Below are 20,865 nucleotides of genomic sequence, written 5' to 3' on the forward strand. Positions count from 1 at the left end.
CTAAACAACAGGTCAGTTAACTTCAGAACTGATTGCCCGGGAGAATACAGACCACAGGAATTGATTAGAAACGTTATCATGCTTGACTTTAGATGTACTTTCACACTTACAACTTTAATTTGAAGAAAAGGGAAAGAGGGGGGAGAAATAATAATTTTTTCTGCTCAACTTTTCTCCCAGCTTTTACTTCCTGCACAGTCTGAGAACTGATGTTTGTTGTACAAAGCTATGTAGATTTATAAGATGGATTATTTGTGAGACCATTGTTGAACAGGAAAAAACCAACCAACCAAACAAACAAACAAAAAACATTAGCTGGAAGGTTTTTTTCTGTATGTCCTGGGACATGTACACCTGTCTCTGGATTCACTGGATAGGTGTTTGAGCTTTTCATTAGGAAACAAAAAAATAGATGGAAGAGTGTCTGGTCTGCATGCAATGTGCAAAGTTGATGTCCACTCTCAGCTTAAGGTATCACTCAGTATGGCAGCAGACCAAAGTTGCAGGCAGGCAGAGTCCTTTACACTGAGTTTCAGAGCATTAATGTAATTTTAGCTCAGCCACTTAAGTTGGTAATGTTGCTGCCGGGAAGAAAATCCTTTCAGACCTGAGGTGTGTGCTGACCAAATGGGAGGCAACCCTGCTGCAGGCAGGGAAACAGAAGCTGGAAAGCAGCAGGGAGATCCTCCACCCCACTTCACCTCGCTGGAGCATTAGCACCAGAAAGCACCAGCAGCGGTAACAGTTGGGTCAGGCATAGAGATGCAAACCTTTCACTCCAAATGGCTGCTTATGGAGAACAGAAGACCAGTGGGATTTGTAAGAGTCTTCCTTGCCCCGTGGGGGCTGCGAATGTGAGGAGGTAGCGTGGCTGTAGGCCTGTTCCTGCTATTTGTACTTAGGAGTCCTGGACATGATACGGGTCAGTGAGTACGTGTCTGCACTCACACGTCTACCCCTGTGAATGTCACTACTTATTCCAGGGAAGTGTGAAAGGTTGCTTGTGCTGGAGAGGAACGTTTAAAAGATGCCTTTCTGACAAAGAAAGGACAAGGCATGGTTTGTTTTCCTTTATTTTATCTGCTTATTGAGTGAGTTTCATTAACAAGCTATCCTTCTCTGGCAGTTTGCGACCAGGCCTGTGAAACATGCTATTCAGACCAACCCGAGTGTTTAACCTGTGCTTCAGATAAGCTGTTACACAATGGGAAATGCATTTCAGAGTGCCCAGATGGGTATTTCCCAGGCAGCCATGGAAGATGCAGAGGTAAGAGACGTATATGCATGGACCTTCTTAAGTCTTTCCAGGCACCGTCCACATGTTGTCTTCTTTTCCTCAAATGTTTACCTTTGGGGAAGGAATTTTAAGAGCGCAGAATTGAGAGTGGGGATAGGGAATTTGATTTTTTCATTTTCTTTGGTTCAGTTTTGATGGATTATTTGAAATAACCTTTTTGCTTTGTGAAGCATATTAAGACATACTGAGATACGTGTTCGAAACACTGCGTGAGTGGGAGTTATTATTATTGTGTTCCTGGTTATTAATGCTTGTGCACTTCTGCTCTCATTAGTTCACATAGCTGAATATCGTGCCAGCTGGGAGTTTTCATTGTTGCCTGGAGGATACTGTAGTCAGCAACACAATTTGCAAGGAGGAAAATGAGGATTTTTCAGTTCGGTGTGCTCTCTTTCTTTATCAGCTTGTCACGATTCGTGCTCCACCTGTGAGGGACCTCTGGCCACGCACTGTACCTCCTGTTCCCTTCCTCTGGCACTGCGCCAGGGCCAGTGCCTGCGAGGCTGTGGGGAGGGTTTTTATCAGGATCACGACGTTTGCAGGGGTAAGCAATGTACTTTGTTTAAGTTCCTCAGCTGCTGTAAGTCACTGTATCTATGTTGGCTTTTGTTGGAAGGCGCTCAGAGTGCACCCAGTTACGACACTGATCTTTATTCTATGCGAAACCATTCAAGGAATGAATAATTCCCACTTTTGCTTACTGATTGCTTCCCGTTTTGAGAAAAATCAAATTTTCTCAAGTACTTTGTGGTTTCACACCCTCAGGATTTACTGATATTGGGAACTTTTATTTTCTCCGTGCTATTGAAATAAATGTCCATCGCTAGCACTTCCAAATTTTTCTTGAGACAGGTTAAGAGCTGGATGGAATTGTACACACGCCTAGTATACTTGCAAAGACTTATGGTCAGTTTTGCAACGATGGAAAACCTGAAAACTCAGGAGATGAATTTAAGCTTCCTACAAGCCCTCCAGATTGCCATTTCTTGCTGTCTGTCCTAGTGAGGTTATGGTCATCTCTGCAGTTCCAGAAATTAAATGAAATTTGACTGCCTGTAGCACGGTATCACGGTTTTCTTCCAACTTTATCAACTTTATTTGAGAAAAGAGCTGTTATTTTGGGGAGTGAAAAATACTTTTTTCCAAAATGGCTGTTCCATCATAGAAAATACAGCACTCCATCCCGTCATGGAATAGATTCCTTAGCACACGAGTTGCTGCAAGGTGTCTGCTCTTGGAGTTTCAAACCGTCTACAGCAATACAAAACCGCAAAGAGGGGTGAACAGGAAGGCTCAAACCAGTGTTTTCTCCCCTTTCATGTTCACGAGATGCCCACGTTTGCGTGGTTATCGGGCCTTGCCTGTCCCTGTGAGACAGCTGTCCTCAGGCTGCGGCTCTGACTGCTCTCCTCACCTGCTCACAGGTTGCCACCCGTCCTGCCGCACCTGCCTGGGCCTGGCGCCCTCGCAGTGCCTGCGGTGCTGGGCGCCAGAGGAGGTGCTGCAGCCTCACCAGCCTGCAGAAGGAGCCGTGCATGGACTTTGCCTCTCTCACTGCCAAGCCCGGTTCTACCGGGATGTCACAGGAGTCTGCAAACGTGAGTAGAGAAGGGGAGCAGTTGTTTGAGGCACAGGGCTGCACTGGATTTGATGTGTTTGTACAGACTTTGTACTGTGTTTGCTTGTAACATGCTTTGAGCTCCTCTGTAATGCTTCTGGAAGAAAATATGCTCTATATACAATTTGTAAGTAAAGGCCTTAGTTACTTTTTTTTTTTTTAAGTGACTGGGTTCAAGTCTGGCCATCTTAACTTAGCTTTCTTTTCACTGAAGTTGAGTATACAGTTTTTAGCACTGACTTATTTTGAAGCAGGATCAATCCTTAAATCATTTTCAGAAAAGACTGAGCTTTTTCTTTATTTAGCCTCTGGAGCAGGTCAAGACATCCCACAGCAGGCTTTTCTTTTGAGGAAGCTCTTCTGATACATGCCCTGCAGCCCGAGTGCTATCGCTGCTCCTGAAATACCAAGTAGGAAGCATTCCCATGAAGGTTTGGAAGAGAGGCTAAGATAGTGTACATGGGGGATTTATATGGTTTCCCACTGCTCTGACACAATGCTGTTGTGGACTTCAGCTAAGAATGGTTTCTGGGTGGATCAGCAGGTCAGTCAGTTGGGTTGTACAGAGCATGTGGCAGCCAGTCTGGATGTCTGTATAACAAACATCTTGCAGTGTCTTGAAAACAATGCATAGAAATACAGGCTGAATGAGTCGGAACGTCTCGTGGCAGCACAGACCACGCTAAACCTAAGGAGCAATACTTTCATAGGGGGAAATGTTTTCCCTGTGTGGAAAGAACAGTCACAGAGCCAGTGCCTCTACAGCACTCGAGTAAAGTAAAAGTAATAAAACCAGCAGCAGCAACAGCGCTAGTGATGGCTGTTTCTTCCTGGTCAAAATATTTTCTGGAAGTGGACGTAATTTAAAATAAATTTATGTTGCTTGTGCTTCTTCACGGCAACTTGACAGGAGACCGTGGGCTCATTTTTTGCCTTAGGGTCTCTTTAAAAAGGAAGAAGTCTTTTTTTTTACAGAATGGTTCTGTCTTTAGCAGTGACATATACAGGCTGTAAAGGGCCTGGTGCTTTGGGCTGGCTCCTGAAGGCATTAGTGCAGAGCCTCCAATCCAAGCAGTGTCTGTCCCTTGGCAGGGAATGGCTTTTCTTGGCTGAGTCCAGGTTATGGGATAGAAACCGAATGAAGAAATCTGTATACTGTTGCCTGAAGTGGGTGAGCAGACCTGCACAAACAGGCCTGAGCAAAGTTCGGTGACAGTGCTAAGTTATGTCACTGGGCAAGAATGCCGGCACGGCCCTGCTTTAGTAATGCTGCAGTTTTAGTAGTGGCATTAGAACAGTCCTTTGATTTATTGCAGAAGAGTGTGAATGTTCACGATTCGAGATTTTGAGCTACACGTCTAAAATATTGATGTAAAATTTATAGATACACCTTTCTGAGAATGTAACCCCCCAAAAGATATGGAGCATGCCTGCATTGTCTGTGCGGAAAAAACACATTCATATGTAGGTTAAAATGCTGATTTTGAAAGTTTTACCTCTGTAGTTCTGAATTTCTCATCAATGCACAGAAATATTCCTGTCCCCGGATTTTGAATGCTGTGAGATCTCCCTGATGAAACTGTAAGGGATTTCTCTCTGATTTGATTTGAGTCAGCTGAGCCGGAGATAGTCCTGGAGACATTACATCTGTGATGAGGATCCCTGATTTCTCTCTCTGGCTCTCTGACAGTCAGACAGCTAAGTGTACTTGCATAAATCATTCTATTTCATTTCTTCTCTCCAGCCCTGTGTCTGTCTTGTCTCCCTAGAGGGCAGGAAGTCTCTCTGTGTATTTTAACAGGGACTAACACAGTGGAATCTGTGGCCTCAAGTCACTGTTCCTATAAAGACTAATGTTGGTTTTTAAATAATCAGTTTGTATATTTATTTGATCAGATTATTTAGTTTAAGCTGGCTTGTTTTAGAAGCAGTACCAGTAAAGACCAAGGTGAAGAGGTCTGACATTTTAACTGCACTCTCTATTCTTGCTGAATTGTCCTTTTAATGAGTGTGCACTTCACTAGCTATAAAGTCCGGTGGCCAGCCCAGCTCTGTACGCGTGCTCTCACTGCTCCAGAATAGCTGATGAAAACCGTGCACTGGTGTTGGATAGAAAATCCTTCCTAGGATAACTGTAGGGTGATAGCAAAGGATGATTTCAGACTCTGTAAGTCTGCAAGACTCAGGGCTCTTACAGAGGAGAAGGGTATTATACTTTGTCATGCATCTTGGCTTGCCATTTCAGAAATGAAGTGCATGGGTGCAATGACATTCAATATGCAGCTATCTGTGGTTGCCCCTTATCTTCAAGAAGTGCGCTGTGCTGCCTTTTTGCACGCCTGCCCTTTCTACCTTTCACAAGCAAACAATTCTGTAAATGAAATGCCTTCCTGTTGTCTTGGGGGACAAAGCAATCTAGCTATGCTCTAGGACGGTAACAACACAGATAAGCTAGAAACCAATTTCATTCTCTCTATCTTCTTGTTTTTCCCTTCCCTGCAGAGTGCCACTCCTCCTGTGCAGGCTGCATGGGGAACACTTCCCAGGACTGTACGTCGTGCCTTTCTTCCCACGTCCTGCTGGAAGGCAGGTGCCTCTCTGAGTGCCCAGAGGGGCTGTTCAGCCACGAAGATCACTGCTCCCGTGAGTGCACAGTGCAGGCACCTGCAGCTTATACTGTTGAATTTCATTGCATGCAAGTTTTCTAAAGCATTTCTCAATGTAATTAGAGATGCTGTCAGATTTATATGAGGCTATTTAAGTATTTTCAGGGGAGAATAGTATAGTCCAATTTCAGAAAATGGAATCTCCTCCTAATGGGAGAGAGGCATGCACATTGAATCGTAAATTATAATCAGTTTTGCTTCCCTGGACAGCTTCCCTGAAAATATTTTGCTTTTCATTTCACTAGGCTTGGATGATGTTCTTAGCCAGCGCACTGTAGCAGAAGAGGTCTTATTGGACAGCACTGAAACATGGTCTGCTTTTGTTAGACTAGATAAGCATATTGAATTTGCTTTAGCTTTATTTTTAATCCACTGCTGGCTATAGGGCTGGGTTTTGAAAGAAGGAATTCCACAGATACAGGAAATGCCTCACTGGTAGAGGGGACAGCATTGTTTGTGTCTCAGCTTTGCCCACTGGTCAGCAAGTGGCTTTCTTGGTCACGTTGTCTGATCCCATCTAAGCGGATGACTGTGACTACTGACCTTCCAAGTGACTGTATCAATTAACTCCTGTATGCCACTTGCAGAAAATTACAGCCTTTGGGGTGTGTCTTTCATTATTAATGGCTAAGTACAATAGGTGAGGAAATGCTGGCATTTGAAATCTGGTTAGTCCCTTCAAGGTCATCTGAAAGGTGTCTGTTGTTTTATAATAGATTCATTGGGACAGGCATCCCTGCATCTGTTCTGGCAGTAGGATAAATTTGCTGAATTTATATTAGTCACTTCCCTGCGAGGGCTCAGGTTTAGAGAGAGGAACCCCTTCCCCAGTCTGTCACTCTGTTTATGCAATTTATTCGTCTAAGGAACAACTCTATAAACACTTTTAGTTGGCAGGTTATTGTAAAGATTCATCAATTTTGAGGTTGTGCTCTGCCACCTTAGAGCCGAGGTAACTGCTGAATGCTGCATTACTCAGTTCCATATCCCAGGCTTATGTAAATGTCTTACAAAACAGAATTTCAGTGTCAGGGAAGTGGCATCTTTCTGTATGCTGCCAGCTTAGATCTCCTGCAGTTTTTGAACGGCGAAGCTCAGTTAATAGAGGTGCGTCTAGAAAATTGATTCTTCCTTTTGAACACTGATTTCACGGGCATGATTTCTGAGAAGCTGGGAAGGAAGTGGGACTTGATGCATTGGATCTTAAACACTAGAGCCTTATGCTGTGGCAGCTGTGAAAAGCCCAGCTTCCACGTGGGGAGCGAGCAATTGTATGTTGCCTGGGGGAGTCCTGAGGTGGGAGACTTTGAAGTTGTGTGGTTTTATTCATGGAAGAGTTTTTAAAGTAGTTTTTAAGAGGTTTTTACAGATCATTAGCTGTAGTATTTCTGTCTCCCTCAGTTCTAGCCTGGAAATCATGGAAATATGGCATCTGGCTGTAAAGGTAGAAGGAAACAAAAGCAGCCTGAGTGAAATTGTTTTGAGCAATCTTAATCGCTTCTTCTGCAACCCTTTTGTTGAGCTTTTGGGAGACAGAATAGCTAATGCGCTGGCACAGCATCCGGGTTTTATTCGTTTCAGTTTGGGAGGTGTTTGTGCAGAAATAATTTCCTTGATTCCTCACTCATGAATATCAAACTCATGCCACTGTAATTTTATACAATCCCCCTCTCTTTCTTATATGCGCATGCATATGCTGGAGGGAGGAATAAAAGGTTCAATCTGTTTATATTTTGTGTAGATCTCTACCTTGATGAATGCAGAGAACAAATGCAGCTGTTTTAATCTTCAACTGTTTTTTTCATCTTGTTTATTCAAAGTGAGGATGGAAGAGCCTTCCAAACCACAACTCACCAGTTACTGGTGCTATTAGCATCAATTTATGCCCACGTTTTGTAGGAGTAAATGATGATTATAGGGGCTGTTTTTCAGGGGAGGGAAGAGTGTAAGATGGAGTGCACCGAGAGCATAACGAGTGTTGATTTTCTTATCCAGCCTGTCACCCATCATGCAAGACATGCCGCGGCCCTTCTGAGTCGGAGTGCTTAACCTGCCATCCCCATGCAGCTCTGGCTGGTGGAAGGTGCAGGACTAGCTGCAAGGAAGAGCAGTATCTCAACATGGTGGGATATTGTGTGGGTAAGTAAGAGGCAATGGCAGAAAGGGGTCGTACAGGGTGATGATCTTTCTGCAGCATTAACCGGCTACTTGAGCACGCACCAGGAAGAAATCAAAATGCCTGTTATGGATAGAACATCAGACGGATGAAAATATCATTAGGGAACTCTCTAGTGTACACAGGATATAGGAAAGCCACTGGCCACTCCTGCACTACATGCCTTCCACAGAGCTGCGTGAAGTTAATTGCAAATTGTGTAAGGTTGGTAGAAGGGAGGGGGAGATAAGGCACACTTTGGCCAAGCTTGTTGCTGCTTGGTTTGGTGCTAAGACTTGAGATCACTTGAGATCAGCCAGGAAAGCTGCTCTGGTCCTGCAAAGAGCTTCAGCAAAGTGAGATAAGGAAACATTTGTCATTCAGAGAAGCAATTTATGGGGCCCTAAATTAAAATTGGCACAGCTAGGATTGCTGTGTGCATTTCTGAGAGATATTAGGATTTATACACAGGGGTTATACTTGGGTGCTCAAGTGCCTGCACTTAAGCCTATCATCAGAAGCCACTGATTGCATTTACCTGTTTAAAAAGAAAAATCATTTTTAATCCATCACGCAGACATGTATAAACATATCCTGGGAAGAGCTCCAACAATTTCTAAACTTTATCAACCCTTTTTTTTTTTTGATTATCAAAAAACGGTACGGTATGTGGGGCTTAAGCTAGGTTGAACGGTTCCATAGGATATAAAGAATCCTAAGAAAAGGGAAAAATGCAATAAATGTAATGAATACATCCACTGAGAGGCTATCATTCTCAATTTAATCTAGATGGCTCCCTTTCACAGGGACTTCTTTTTGCTTACAATATATGTGTTTGGTTTTTGTTTTGTTTTTAATGAAAGACTTGTTTCTTTCCTCTCAGCAGATTACTTTTATGAACCGTTTCTTCACCTTCCTTGTAAACAAGTTACTGTTTAGTCTGCAGGGTGAAACAAGGTATCTGAGGAGTAGGAAAAGATCCTAAATGCTTCTAGGTATATAGGAAGTTAGGTTGGGGAGTCGAGGTGTTTCAGACAGTCAAGTAGTTACAGTATTGAAATAATTCAGCATTTCAGTATAAAAAGCTGTTTCTGCCCTGTAAAATCTCAGGGACTGTAACGATACTCATTGATGTCATGTAACATCATAGCTGTATGCATCGTGTATATTCCACCTTGTTTTCCCATTAATTTGCATTATACTTCCTGTGAAAAAAGCCACTGGAAATGTAATCTTCCAGATGTCAGTTTCATTTGAAAAAATAGTACCATTTATCATACACCAGGATTCTTTCTGAGGAGGGTTTCTGCTGCTTGATGCATGCTGTGTGCTTTAATTATCCCTTTTAGACAACTGTTTCCTGAAAGTTTGGTGTCATGGAGCAATAAGCATGCTCCCAGACGATTAGGTAGACATCACGGTGCCTGGCAATAATGAGGAGAAGAAATTGGAAACAGTGGGGTCGCTCAGGCAATGCGCAGGGCATAGTTTGACCTCCAGACTCATTACGCTGACAGTGATGAATCATCTGCAAAGAACCTCACTTGGCTTCCTGGGCTCCAGAGCAATTGCAGTTGGTGATTCATGTGTTCCCTACAAACTAGCAAGCTTTGCTTTGGAGCTCTGTAGGCCCTGAACGTGGTCCACTGTTTCGAGAGCTGTCTTCTCAAAGGAGGAATATGTTTTCAAGACTTGGTTCATAGTGCCTGGCATCATGGAGTGTCAGCAGTGGTTGGATCTGTGCCCCTAAAACAGGATTGAAGGCTTTGCAGGTACAACATGGTAAGAGTGTAAGGAGGTATCATTCTTCCTCCCAGCTCTGATTTTAGTCTTGCTCTGCGACTCTCCCATGTCACTCCTGCCTTGAAGAGGCCACTGCATAGTGTTACTTGGTCTTTGGAGCATGTGGACCCTTCATGTCCGTGCGGTCTTGCAGGTAGATGCAGTGATGCTTCTTTATCTAACTGAAGTTTTAAAAATGCTTGTAGAGGAGCATAGTTATTTGTTGCCTTAAAAAAAATAATAAAGTTGTGCTTTGGTCTTGGATCTGCAGTCCTAGGTATGTTGCTCTTTGTGCCAAATTCATGTCTGATGTTTAAGCAAAGGATATTTGTTGCCAGTTCTGCTACAAATAAAGAGCTCCACATCCAGGTTGTTAAATTTCACTTGTTCTCCTCATTCAGCACTGAATGAAATGCTAAATTTGCCCTTGCAAGTTATTAATTACCAGCTAAAGAGCAGCTGTCCCATAAAAGAAAACATTAAAACCCATGACACTTGCATAATATATAATTTGCATCAGACTCTAACAAAGCTATTCTCTTTGCTTCCCAAAGCAGTATTTTTTTTTACTATTATCTTCCCATTTTTTTCTAATTCCTGACCCTCCAGGCAGAACCTGTGGTACGACGTACAGGGACTGCTGTGCATTACAGCCACTTGTCATACTTTATGGATGTGCAGGGGAAAATCTTTATTCATAGAGGACGAAGAAAACTGTCACTTGAAACCATTGGCTGTGAATTAATGTCATTATTGTACGTGTTACCTAAGCGAGGACTGGAATATTTGCCTCGTTAATAGGAGAAGAACCTTGTTTTCAGCAGTTTACCAAATAAACATTTCAAATGTAAGCAGAGGAAAGACAAAATGGCCTCAAGTTTCAAAGGATCAGTGAGTTTCCAAGCTCTGCTTGGAGCACACTGAATTTGTGTTAATTTTCTTTAAGAATGCTCAATTCATAAATTTTATTTCATAGCTGAAGTGGTTGTATAGAAATATGTTTGTGTCTTTTGCGCTCCCCTACTGAGTCTCAAGGCTTTTGTGTTTTGTGTTTTCCTGCTTTGAACACGCTCTTTGATTTCTCTCCCTCTCTCAGCTGCTTATCCAACACAAATTTAGCTTCTGGGATTGTTGCAGTCACCAATCTAAAAAATAACACCATTGCTAAAACTGTTGGCCCGCTCACAAAACCCTGCAGTTACTTTTCCGATTTGAATAAGTCATGTGCCTGTCTTGGGGCTTCCTCATCAGTCTTCAGGCTTCCTCATCGATCTTTTCGTGACTCGGTGCAAGGGCAATTAGAAGAAGGCAGATGGACCATGCCGTGGCCAAAGCGAGGAGCTCACAGCCAGGGCTGCGAGCTGTCAGACTCCTGCTCAGCTAACATGGAACCAGATGAAAGGGCTCTCTGCAGGAGTTAGTGCAGAGGGCAGCTGGTGCGAAATGCAAGTCAAAACACCCACTGATACAGTATCCTCCAAGCTCCTGGATTAACTTCTGAATGCATCTTCCTTGCCATGCAGCTCCCGATTCCTTTGATCAGCTCCTCAGGCCCTTACTTTCTTAGGCTGGGCACAGTTGTGAAAATGTACAAAGATCAGCCAAAGAGCTCGCTCAGGGGGTTGCCTATAACAAGCCTTTCTGCCTTGCTCATAGAATTCCAGAAAGGACACCCTGACAACAAGAAATACTCTCAGCTACTTGTAAAATTAATGAGCTGTACACTGAGAGAGACATTGATGTCATCACAAAGAGCTGCAGGTTCTCTGAGCAAAGCAAGAGGGAAATCAGTAGCTTAGCTCCATTTAATCGCTGGCATGCAACCTCCTGTAGAAATTTGCAGCTGAGCTGGCAGTTGAGGTAAATGGAAGATCGTTTCCCTGCTTGGGTCTGGGTCTATGTGTGCCAGGCACCTTTCAGTTGGATTTCCCCACGTGTTGCTGCCTAAAGCAGCTCCCACCTCTTTCAGAAGATGCAGGCTGCTCCCTGCAGACATGGTGGCACTTCAGGAGTTCTTGCTTGTTGCAAGGAGTTCCCACCACCCTGTGACAAAGCCCTCTTCAGGTCTTTTATGGGAGAGGCAAACCCTTCCAAAAACCAAACCAATCCCCTGGTCACTGCTGAGTGTCCTGGGTCAACCATACTGATTTTCTTTCTGGACTTACTCTAAGGTGCCAGAGAACGTTTGCATGCTGACCGTCCTGTAAATGACCTGGTGTTTGAGGTACTGGTTTAAGGCAGTGCTCCGTTGTAAACCTTATACCTTACCTTAGAGTATAATACTAAACTTGCATCAGGGAATTTTTTTTTCTTTTTCTGAAGAGCCCTTAAGAGGGGAGGCATATTTAGACAATACAAGTGGTTGATTGCTTAGCAAATTAGGGAACTGAGAGGTAGAAATGTCTCTGCTTTCCTTTATGAGCGTTCAGAAACATTTCAGAGGTCATTTTTTTTCTCCCCGGATGCTTTGGCTGTGTGTTTACAGGCAAGGGAACAGTACATAACAGATACTTTCCCATCTAGGAGGAGCACAGTGTTTAGTTTGTTTGGTTTGTTTGCATGCTGAGAGAAAGCTAAAGAGGATGTGGAAATAGAGCATCTCTGGAAATCGAAACCTGTGTAAGTAACTGTATTATACTTCACACTGAAAGTTGCTTTATAGGAAGATCACTGATAGCTGAAGTTTTTTGCATAGGGGGTTGAACTGACAAGGAGGTATTAGACCCAGCTGAAGGGGTTGCAGGAAAAAGCTGTGTTTGGAGAGTGGGAGACAGGTCAGTAATCTCAGAAAGGTGAGCAGGGAGGCACTGGAACTATGAGCAGGATGATAACGCTGCCCTGAAGAATGCAGTTTGGGTACTGGAAGAAGTCTGATGGAATTGAGTAACCGCCCCTCACTGACGTGCAACCACCACGGCATGCGAAGCCTCTGGAAGCCCAAAGCACGCAGACAACCTGCCTTTAACTGCGCGGGACTGAGGATGGGCAAGGAGAAGGCAGAAGCAGGAAACACGTACGGTCTCGTGAGGTGTTATTGAGAAGCATAAAGAAAATACTCTGCTTCTTTTCATCTTCATTTCTAAGGGAGCCCGCTGTGAAAAATTTAAATAACCTTTTCCAAAGCAAAGTACTTCACTCCTTCCTTTACTCTGTCACTAGTTCTCCAGCGTCCCTCAGATTCACCACGAGCGTCATGTTTTTTTTGTTGGCAGTGTTCTTTTGTTAGGTGTTTTGTGCTCTTTCATCTCCAGCTCTGCAGAGGAACAGGAGAGTAATGAGGATGGTTTCTCATAAAACAGTAGCTGAGAAAAAGATCTCTTTCAACATGCAGGAGCAAACAAGGGCCATAAAGAGAAAACTGTGCTTCAGCAGCACCTAGTTTTGTAGACACATAGCTTTGTAAGTGTAAGTTTGGGAGAGTCTAGTTATTTACAGTAGATGCAGGTTCTTTGGGCGCCCTAAGATTTTCCTGTCTCATTTTTATTCCCTGTGTCTGGAACCTGTTTGACTGTACCTGGGTGTCTCTTTTGTTCTCGATCACTGAAAAACTGCTGCAGAGTTTAGTTATGTATTTCATCCAGCCAAACTGGGAGCCAGAGCTCTCTCTAACAGAGAGCAGTGGTTCCAGCAAGAGATTAAGCTAGAGGGGTGTGATTCTTACCACTGCCCTGACTGGGGTGGATTGAGAGCTTAAAGGATCACTATCTTAAGCATACTCTTTCTTCTCAGCCACCTTGACCTCCCCTCTGGCTCTCCCTTCCCATCTGCAAAATTGGGAGCGCGGGGCAGAGAACAGAGGGGCTATACACCCTGTGCAAGGTCAGGAGGAAAGAGGCAGCTGCTTTAAGGGTCTTGAATCCTGCCTGCAGTCAGGATTGCATTCAGTTCCGTGCTGCACCGCTGCTTTCCCACCAGTGCTCGGTGAGAGTCATGTGTGTGTAACGTATGGGAAGAAATTGGGCTAGGTTTAGGTTCCAGTTGCAATTACACAGTTGCAGGGATGGATGCAGCAATCTCCAAGACTCCCATGTGAGCCTGTCTTCAGCTTGTAAAATTAGATTGCCTGACGATCTAGTGGTGCTGTCGCGGGAGACAAAAGGCAGAAAGCTGAACCTTCAGCAGAGAGCTGACAAGAGGCCAGGTACTCGACTCAAGCCTCATTATTACATTTCTTTCAAGACAATTGTCATTTCCTTTATAATTTTCTGAATTACCATGATGAGGATTAATTTGGCTTCCAGGTTACCTTACACTGCCCCATTGTGCACACAGAAGGCCTGTTGTAAAACCTTTTGAAGCGCCCAAGTTCAGGCAGAGGTCAGGAGACATAGGTTTGTGCGCTGCTGAGGGAAAAAGAAGAAAAGGGAAAGGTTTTGAGGCGTTCTCATGCTGCTAAATGCTGCTCTTGGCTTGGCTTTGAGGTCTGCCGTGGTCTCCTCCGGGTGTGGGAGAAATTGTCTCATTTGTGTGGGAAAGTCTGAACGGGATGAACTGTGGGAGAAGGCCATGCAGCTGTGCAGGTTGTGCTTTTCCTTCTTGGAGGGTGGGAGCAGGGGGAGTTGGTTGAAGACAAATCTGTCAGTAGGAGCACCTAAAATCAGAGAAAGTTTTGGGAGAAGCAAAGGGCTTTAATCTGGCTTTGTACAAAGCTTTCTCAAGCTCACCTAAGGACAGATGGGGTGGAGGGTACTTGGGTGGGACAGGAGAGATGCAGAGAATGTGTTTGCTGGGGAAAAGCGGAAACGTTGTGGTGCTCGGGAAGAGCACAAGGTGGGGATGAGGGCAGGAGGAGAGGAGAGGAGAGCTCCTTGAATGTGGTAATTTCTGCTCACCCCTCTTGCAAATATCTGGGAGTGCAGTGTTTAGCATCTGAGCCCTGCCCTTGTGCACCAGATAACAGTAAGGGTCTCTGAAAATGAAGGCCCCAATATCTTCCTTCCCATCAGTGTTTCCCCGTGGCAGCTCTGCTTTGTCCAGCTGTACTGACGGTCTCCGTTATTCCCTGCTTCCTTCAGACTGCCATCCTTTGTGCCGTCACTGCGTGGCCAACCTGTGGGACACCGGCAGCATCTGTGTGAAGTGCCAGAACGCCCGTCACTTGCTCCTGCGGGACCACTGCCTTCCTGACTGCCCGGGGGGATACTACGCGGAGAGTGGTGCCTGCAAAAGTGAGTAGTCCCTCCAGACACCTCAAGTAGCAGTGAGGTGGCAGGGATCCTCGCGAGATGTACCATGAGATGCCTCCTCTTCAGTAGGGGAGCTTGGTCCAGCCAGTAGGCAGGACACCACACGTGGAGCTGGGGGTTACCTTCAAGTTTTCAGGCTGAGTTACCTGAGGCAGGCAGTGCTCTGCTGTCCTGAGCACACACTGAGGCTAGTGGGACCTAGCCCACTGTTATACAGTTAATAAGCGTAATGAGTACCAGGCAGCAGTGTGTTTGCGAGGAGAAGTTGAAGGTGAGTTTTCCTCTCCAGGAAATTCCACCTCTCAAAGGCAGTGGCACAGAAACAGGGTGACAGTACACTAGGTCGTTCCTGGGTTGCTCCCCTGGGGCAGCTTCTGTGAAGAGACGGGCTACTTAACCATAATCAGGGGTAACTTCAGAGACTTTTCATGTGCCTGTCACCAAGTCTCCAGTTTGCTTGGTACCAGCATTGTTAAGGGATACTGACACTTGAAAATACTTTGTGGATGTGTGCTGCAAAGGACCACGCCAAAAAAAATAGAACTCCTGCTGGTAGGAACTTGTCAGGAAGTCTGCAACTTGAAATGGAGTTTGTCCCCTTCCACACTGATAGACATTCAGTTTTGTCTTATTCCAGTTATGGTTGAAAGGCGGACATTCCTAGCAGCCTCTGACACAGAAAGCCAGTCCCATTCAGCCTCATAGCATGGCATGGTAGATGCGCGGTAGATCTCAGCTGCGTGGGTGAAGCTGCACTGATAGCACATTTTGCTCTCCAGCTTCCTGTGCCTTCACCTTATCCCTCCATCTTCTCCAGATTTTGTTGTTGTTTGTGCTCTCGTGTTTCAAGCTTTGAGCTGCTTTACATTTCTTGGACTCTTAGAAGGAATTAGGCTGCTTTTCTTGTTACGTGGCCAACAGAGACATGTTAAAGCATCACACGCTGAGCGAAGAGTATTGCAGTTTATTTTAAGAGAAGAAAATCAAATAAGAAATTCTGCACATTAGAATTAAGATGTAGATGCCAAGCTTATTCCCCTTGCAGGAATTGGCATTTCCTAATCCGGTCTAACTATTGATGATTAATGTTTTGATGCTCCTTTCAAGCGCACTGGGAGCTGTGTGTTTATTTATTTGGTTTTTGACAAATGAAGTTTCAGATTCTTATGAAATATACTCAGTGTCATTTAATGGGGAAAAAACCCCTGAGAGAGATATTTTGCCTTCCGGGAAATTTACGCCCAGGGGTAACATTTCTTCCCTTTCGTATAAAGGTTTTTATTTTAAAACAGTTTTGCATTATTCTAACTGTGTCGAAGCTCATATTACAGTTCATGCTAGCATTTAAGATCTCCATTATGGTGTGAATCTGATTTCTTTGCCAGCTCTCACTCGTGATTAATTTTTCCTGATAGTTGTAATGATGGCATCAATCTTTAGGTAAAGGTCTATCAAGAAGTGAAACAGACTAACAATTTTGTGCATGTGTAACCCTTTTGAGAAACTGGTGCGATCCATTGGCTTCCTGCACTATGGTATTTTAAATCTCGTCAGTCAGACTAAGAAGCAGAAGTGGGAGAAGAAGGGATGAGAAGCTGATCATCTCGCTCTGTCGGTGTCGCTGCTTGGAATTGGTAGTGGCTGTGCAACTCCTGCTGAAGGATGGATATAAATCTTCAGGGAGCTGTCGGAAAAGTACTTTTGGTTTCTGGGGGAGGATTCTAAACAGACAAAATACATTAGGCTCAGGAGGGTCTGACCTGAAAATAGTTGAGAAAAAGTATGAGCAGGGTGTACTGACACGTGCTTGCCCTGTTTCTGCTGTTCTCTGATAGGCACGTCTTAGCCAGATATTGTGGGGTTGTTCTTAAAGGGAAGGGAAGACTGAAAAAAAGAGGAATGGGTAAAACGAGAAAGAACTGAGAGGAGAGGAGAAAGCTAGTGTGTATGGCTAAGAACAAAAATAAAACCATTTAAGCCATCTTTCACAAGCTAGGATGTTTGTGGTTCTGCTCCTGAGCACTGAGCACCAGCAGGGGCTTAGGCCTCAGAAGGAACATTTGGCCCTCAGTGTTTTGAAACTTGCTCAAAGATCTACCTTTAATTGAACAGAAATGTTTGCTCTTGCTGTCCCTGCAGGGTGTCACCCCTCGTGTAAAACCTGCAGGGGCGGGGGCCCTTTTTCCTGCTCTTCCTGCAACGCCAGCCTGGTTCTGTCCCACACCAACATGTGTGTTCCTGCCTGTTCCCCAGGATACTACAGGGATGAGAGCCACACCTGCAAACGTGAGTGCTTCTCTCCAAGCCCTCTCTCCTTTCCACAGTGTGTTCACTGACATGTCTTTTCTTGCTCCTTCGGTTACTGTTCCTATTGCCAGGAAAAGAGAGATTTCAAGTGCCTAAAAATGAGATGTGCGTTGACAAAAGTGATTTGCTGCCTTAGAAGCTGAGCCTACAGCATGGTTTAAATTTGAACATCAGTTGCAGTTTTGTTATTGACTTCAAAGACAGGAGGCTTTTGGGTCCCACAGTAAAAAGCTCCAGGAGAGCTCATGTAGGCTTCCTTGGTAAGCTTTCTAGGTGGTACACAGAGAAGTGGCCAGGCATGCTGGTGGATTATGGGCTTTGTGAAAACTTGGCAAGGTTAGAACAGTTCTAATCAATTCTTACTAAGGCAACCCCCTCCTCACTGCACTATCTGCCAGTACCTGCCTTGGGAGCTGTGTTACAGCCTTAGCATTTATGCCCCATTTCCCCACATGTGAAGCCTTAGTAGAAACAAGGTACAGCTTTGTAGGCAATACCCAGCTGACTTAGTTGAGCTGTGACGTTTGTATCTCCTGATGATCTGATGCAACTGATCTGATGTTAAGTCCAGTAATATTCTATTCTACTCATGCTGTCCCTTGTGAATCTCTCAGGGCCTCTCTCTCTTCTTATTATTCTGTGCTTACTCTGGCCTTGACGTCAGTTGAGTTATTCCTCACATAACTATTGGGCTTGATGTTCCAAAATGCCAAATTACATGGCCCACAGACATAACAAAAAATAGTTTAAAACCCCCACTTCAATTGACCCACTATAATACACAAACCAAAAAATGAGTGAGTGCTTAAGTGGTTTGGTTGCTCTGAACCCGAACACTCAGATTTGTTAAGTCCTCTATTACCTTGATTTAAAATATCCTGATTTATGATAGAAGAACTCTGTTGCACTGCAATGAGTGTAGGTATCAGTATCATCCTATCTAGACCCAATTTCTTTACTGATGAGGCCATGTAGGAGGAAGCTGATAAGGTTGTCAGTTTTACCTGCCTTTTATTGAAATATCTGCTCCTCCTGAATCTATGATTTCCATCTTATCAGCGGAAATAGAGACGCCTTGCATAAGTTCAAAGAAATAGCTGGAAGAGTTTGTACCATTCTTCAGTTGACAGAAAAAAGGCTATTCAGTAATCATAAGATTTTTTTTAAAAAGGAAAGGAATGAAAAGAGGAATGTCCTTTCCTAATGAAAACTTACCTACTGCTGGCGTCCCCTCACTTTGGACATCTTGGTAGAAGTGGAATGTTCCTGAGGCCTGCGCCTTTCCTGAATTTGGTTCAGTAGCTCAAATGCAAATAGATTTTTGCAAGCAAAGTCAGCTACAATGAGACATTTCTAATCTCTTCACTTACAAATGGCTTTTTAAGAAGTGTAAGTAATCCCTGTGGCGGGAAACTCAAGGCAAAGTGTGTTGGTGCACTGGATTTTTTTCATTCCAAGTGTCACTTGTGCCTTTTCAAGTGCAGTGCTGCTGATAAGCCATGTAGACACCAACTATCCCAGGCTGCTGGAAAACTAACACTTAGAGGTGAAGAAAATTGTTTAATCAGAGGTTGGCAGTTAGGCAGGGAAAAATTGGTCTCTCTTCAAAGTTTATTTTAGTCACATTGCAGTTCTGAGGAACTCAGGTTTGGAATGAAGTTCAGAGAAATGCTGAATGCATGCATGTGCTCTCTGACATGCTCTTAAGCCCAGCGACATACTGTCCGAAGAACAGTGCAGAGCTTAACAAGTTCTTCATGGGTTTAGAAATGCAGATACAAAGTAATGCTGATACAACCAACAGGCAGAATTGCATTCAAATATACTTTTGCTTACAAGGCATGCTTCCTTGGAAAGCCTGATTTTTAATAGATTTTGACCTCATGTGGAATGTTTTGCTGTACTTTTAATAGTTGGCTTTTCTTAGCACTTCACAAATAATGATTATTCCACATATTGTTCGTAAATTAGGTGAAATGGCACTGGCACCAGAGCACCTGAAAATAGTTACTAGATTCTTTAGATAAACATTTTGTTGGAAATTCATTTGCACCTTGACAAAATAGAGACCTTTTGTGACATTTTTGAGATGAGATAGAACAAGCAATTATTTTGAAGGACGTTGGATCTCATTTCAATGAGAGCAATATGGGTATTTTCACATTTGCTTCTGTATCTTGAATTTTTGTGGCTGCAAAAATCCACCTTGATTGAAAAGCAAATGAAAATGGATTTTCACAAGTAGCATGTTGGTATTTGGCACCTGAACTGTAATTGCACTAAATCCTAGGAGAGGTTTTTTTTCTTCTTGCCATTAAGAAACAATCACCTAAGCTTTTTTCTTTAGTTCAGATACTTGGGGCTGTGTTTTCAGAGCTTTTTTCAGATTTATCTTAAGTGCAGAATTGAGCTTTGGCAAAGATCCTGACTCCATATGTGTTTAGGGACACTCGTGGGTAGCTGGTTGGGAATCTAATAGTGCCTTTTGCATAAGCTGTCGTTGTACTTGCTAAGAGGGAGTTACGGTTGTTTGTATAAAGCAGGCATGTGAAACTCCATGAGTTTTCTGCATCTTATTTTTGCAAAGTTTGGTCTTACCAGAATCCAAGAGGGCTTTCAGTGTATAGGCCCAGGGGTAGGAAATATTTTTCAGTCTTTATGAGTCCATTGCTGTTAAACCTTCTGCTGTAAATTAGCTAGAAGCTGTGATATCAGCGTTGAGTGCACTTGGCTGTTAGTACAACCTCCTGAGAAGTTTAGACCCTGGACATCAAAGAGGTGAGCTAAAGTACTCTGAACCTCTGGCCTTTGATGCTAGATTCAGTAAATCCCTGAATTATTTTTTCCTGTTGTCTTCATTTGCACCCTAGAGCTCCCAAATTTTAAACTGTTTAAATAAATAGTAGGAAGCAGTAAGTGAAATTACATAGGTCTTTGGTCCCACCCTGGTTTACTAATTCTAGGAGCCTATTATGGTCCCTAAATTTGCACATTTATGAGGTAAGTCTGAAATTATGTGAAACACAAGGTTACTGAAAGAGACTAAGTAAAACAGAGACAGGGAAAGCTCTTATTTGGGGATTTGAATTCAAGGGCATCATTTTACCCTGATCTTCCCAGAGGAGAGAAAGAAACAGTGTGAGGTTCTGTGAGGGGACATACCAGTCTTTTTCAAATAGGAGGGGGCTTTTTACATTTTGAAGGCTGTGGGAAGGAACATAAGAAAAAACTCCAGGTTTTTCAGTCTCCACAGGTGTCTCTCAAAGAGGACCTTGAGTAGAGAGGCTACATGATAATATCATTTTTACTTGCACAGTTGGCTGGTGCATCAGTAATTACAGTTATTTTCTTTGTCTTTGTCTTTCCACAGCTTGCAATAGCCAGTGCCTGAACTGTGAGTCAGCTGCAGGCTGTACGTCTTGCAGAGATCCAGCTAAGGTCCTGTTATTTGGAGAATGCCAGTATGAGAGCTGTGCTCAGCAGTATTATCTGGATTTTTCCACCAAGACTTGCAGAGGTGAAAAACACATTGCTGGCTTAAAGAAAAAAAAATCACAAGTAACTTGACCAATAATCCATTACATTACAGCACGGTCTGTACAAGTAGTCTGCTTTAAAATTGGTGTATGGGGGGAGTTGCTCAGTGACAGAGCACTTGTGAGGTTTTTCCAGTTTTCCTCTTTTTCAGCAGTCATCTGTCACATACTTCAGCCTTTCAGTGAAAAACAAGATTATTGCAAATCCTTCTCTTGTAAACGATTTAGTAAGTGAGCCAGCAAACTTCTCAAAGGTCAGGTCCTGGAATTCATTTAGTCATGGGTCAGCTGAATAACGAGTGAGCTTGCCGCTCTAAA

The 20,865-nt window shown here is 43.7% G+C and overlaps 1 protein-coding gene across 1 annotated transcript in view; it reads left to right on the forward strand.

Moving 5' to 3' along the window:
- The window catches only part of FRAS1 (Fraser extracellular matrix complex subunit 1), a 161,520-nt gene that overhangs the window by 78,772 nt on the left and 61,883 nt on the right, over positions 1-20,865 (forward strand). The window contains exons 15-22 of the mRNA XM_083833103.1: positions 1,127-1,267; positions 1,701-1,841; positions 2,722-2,895; positions 5,418-5,558; positions 7,577-7,720; positions 14,534-14,686; positions 16,844-16,990; positions 20,382-20,528. Coding sequence (XP_083689229.1) covers positions 1,127-1,267; positions 1,701-1,841; positions 2,722-2,895; positions 5,418-5,558; positions 7,577-7,720; positions 14,534-14,686; positions 16,844-16,990; positions 20,382-20,528 — 1,188 coding nt within the window. The remainder of the gene's footprint in view (positions 1-1,126; positions 1,268-1,700; positions 1,842-2,721; positions 2,896-5,417; positions 5,559-7,576; positions 7,721-14,533; positions 14,687-16,843; positions 16,991-20,381; positions 20,529-20,865) is intronic.

This window comes from Anser anser (assembly GCF_964211835.1).
Source record: "Anser anser genome assembly, chromosome: 4".
Lineage (NCBI taxonomy): Eukaryota > Metazoa > Chordata > Aves > Anseriformes > Anatidae > Anser > Anser anser.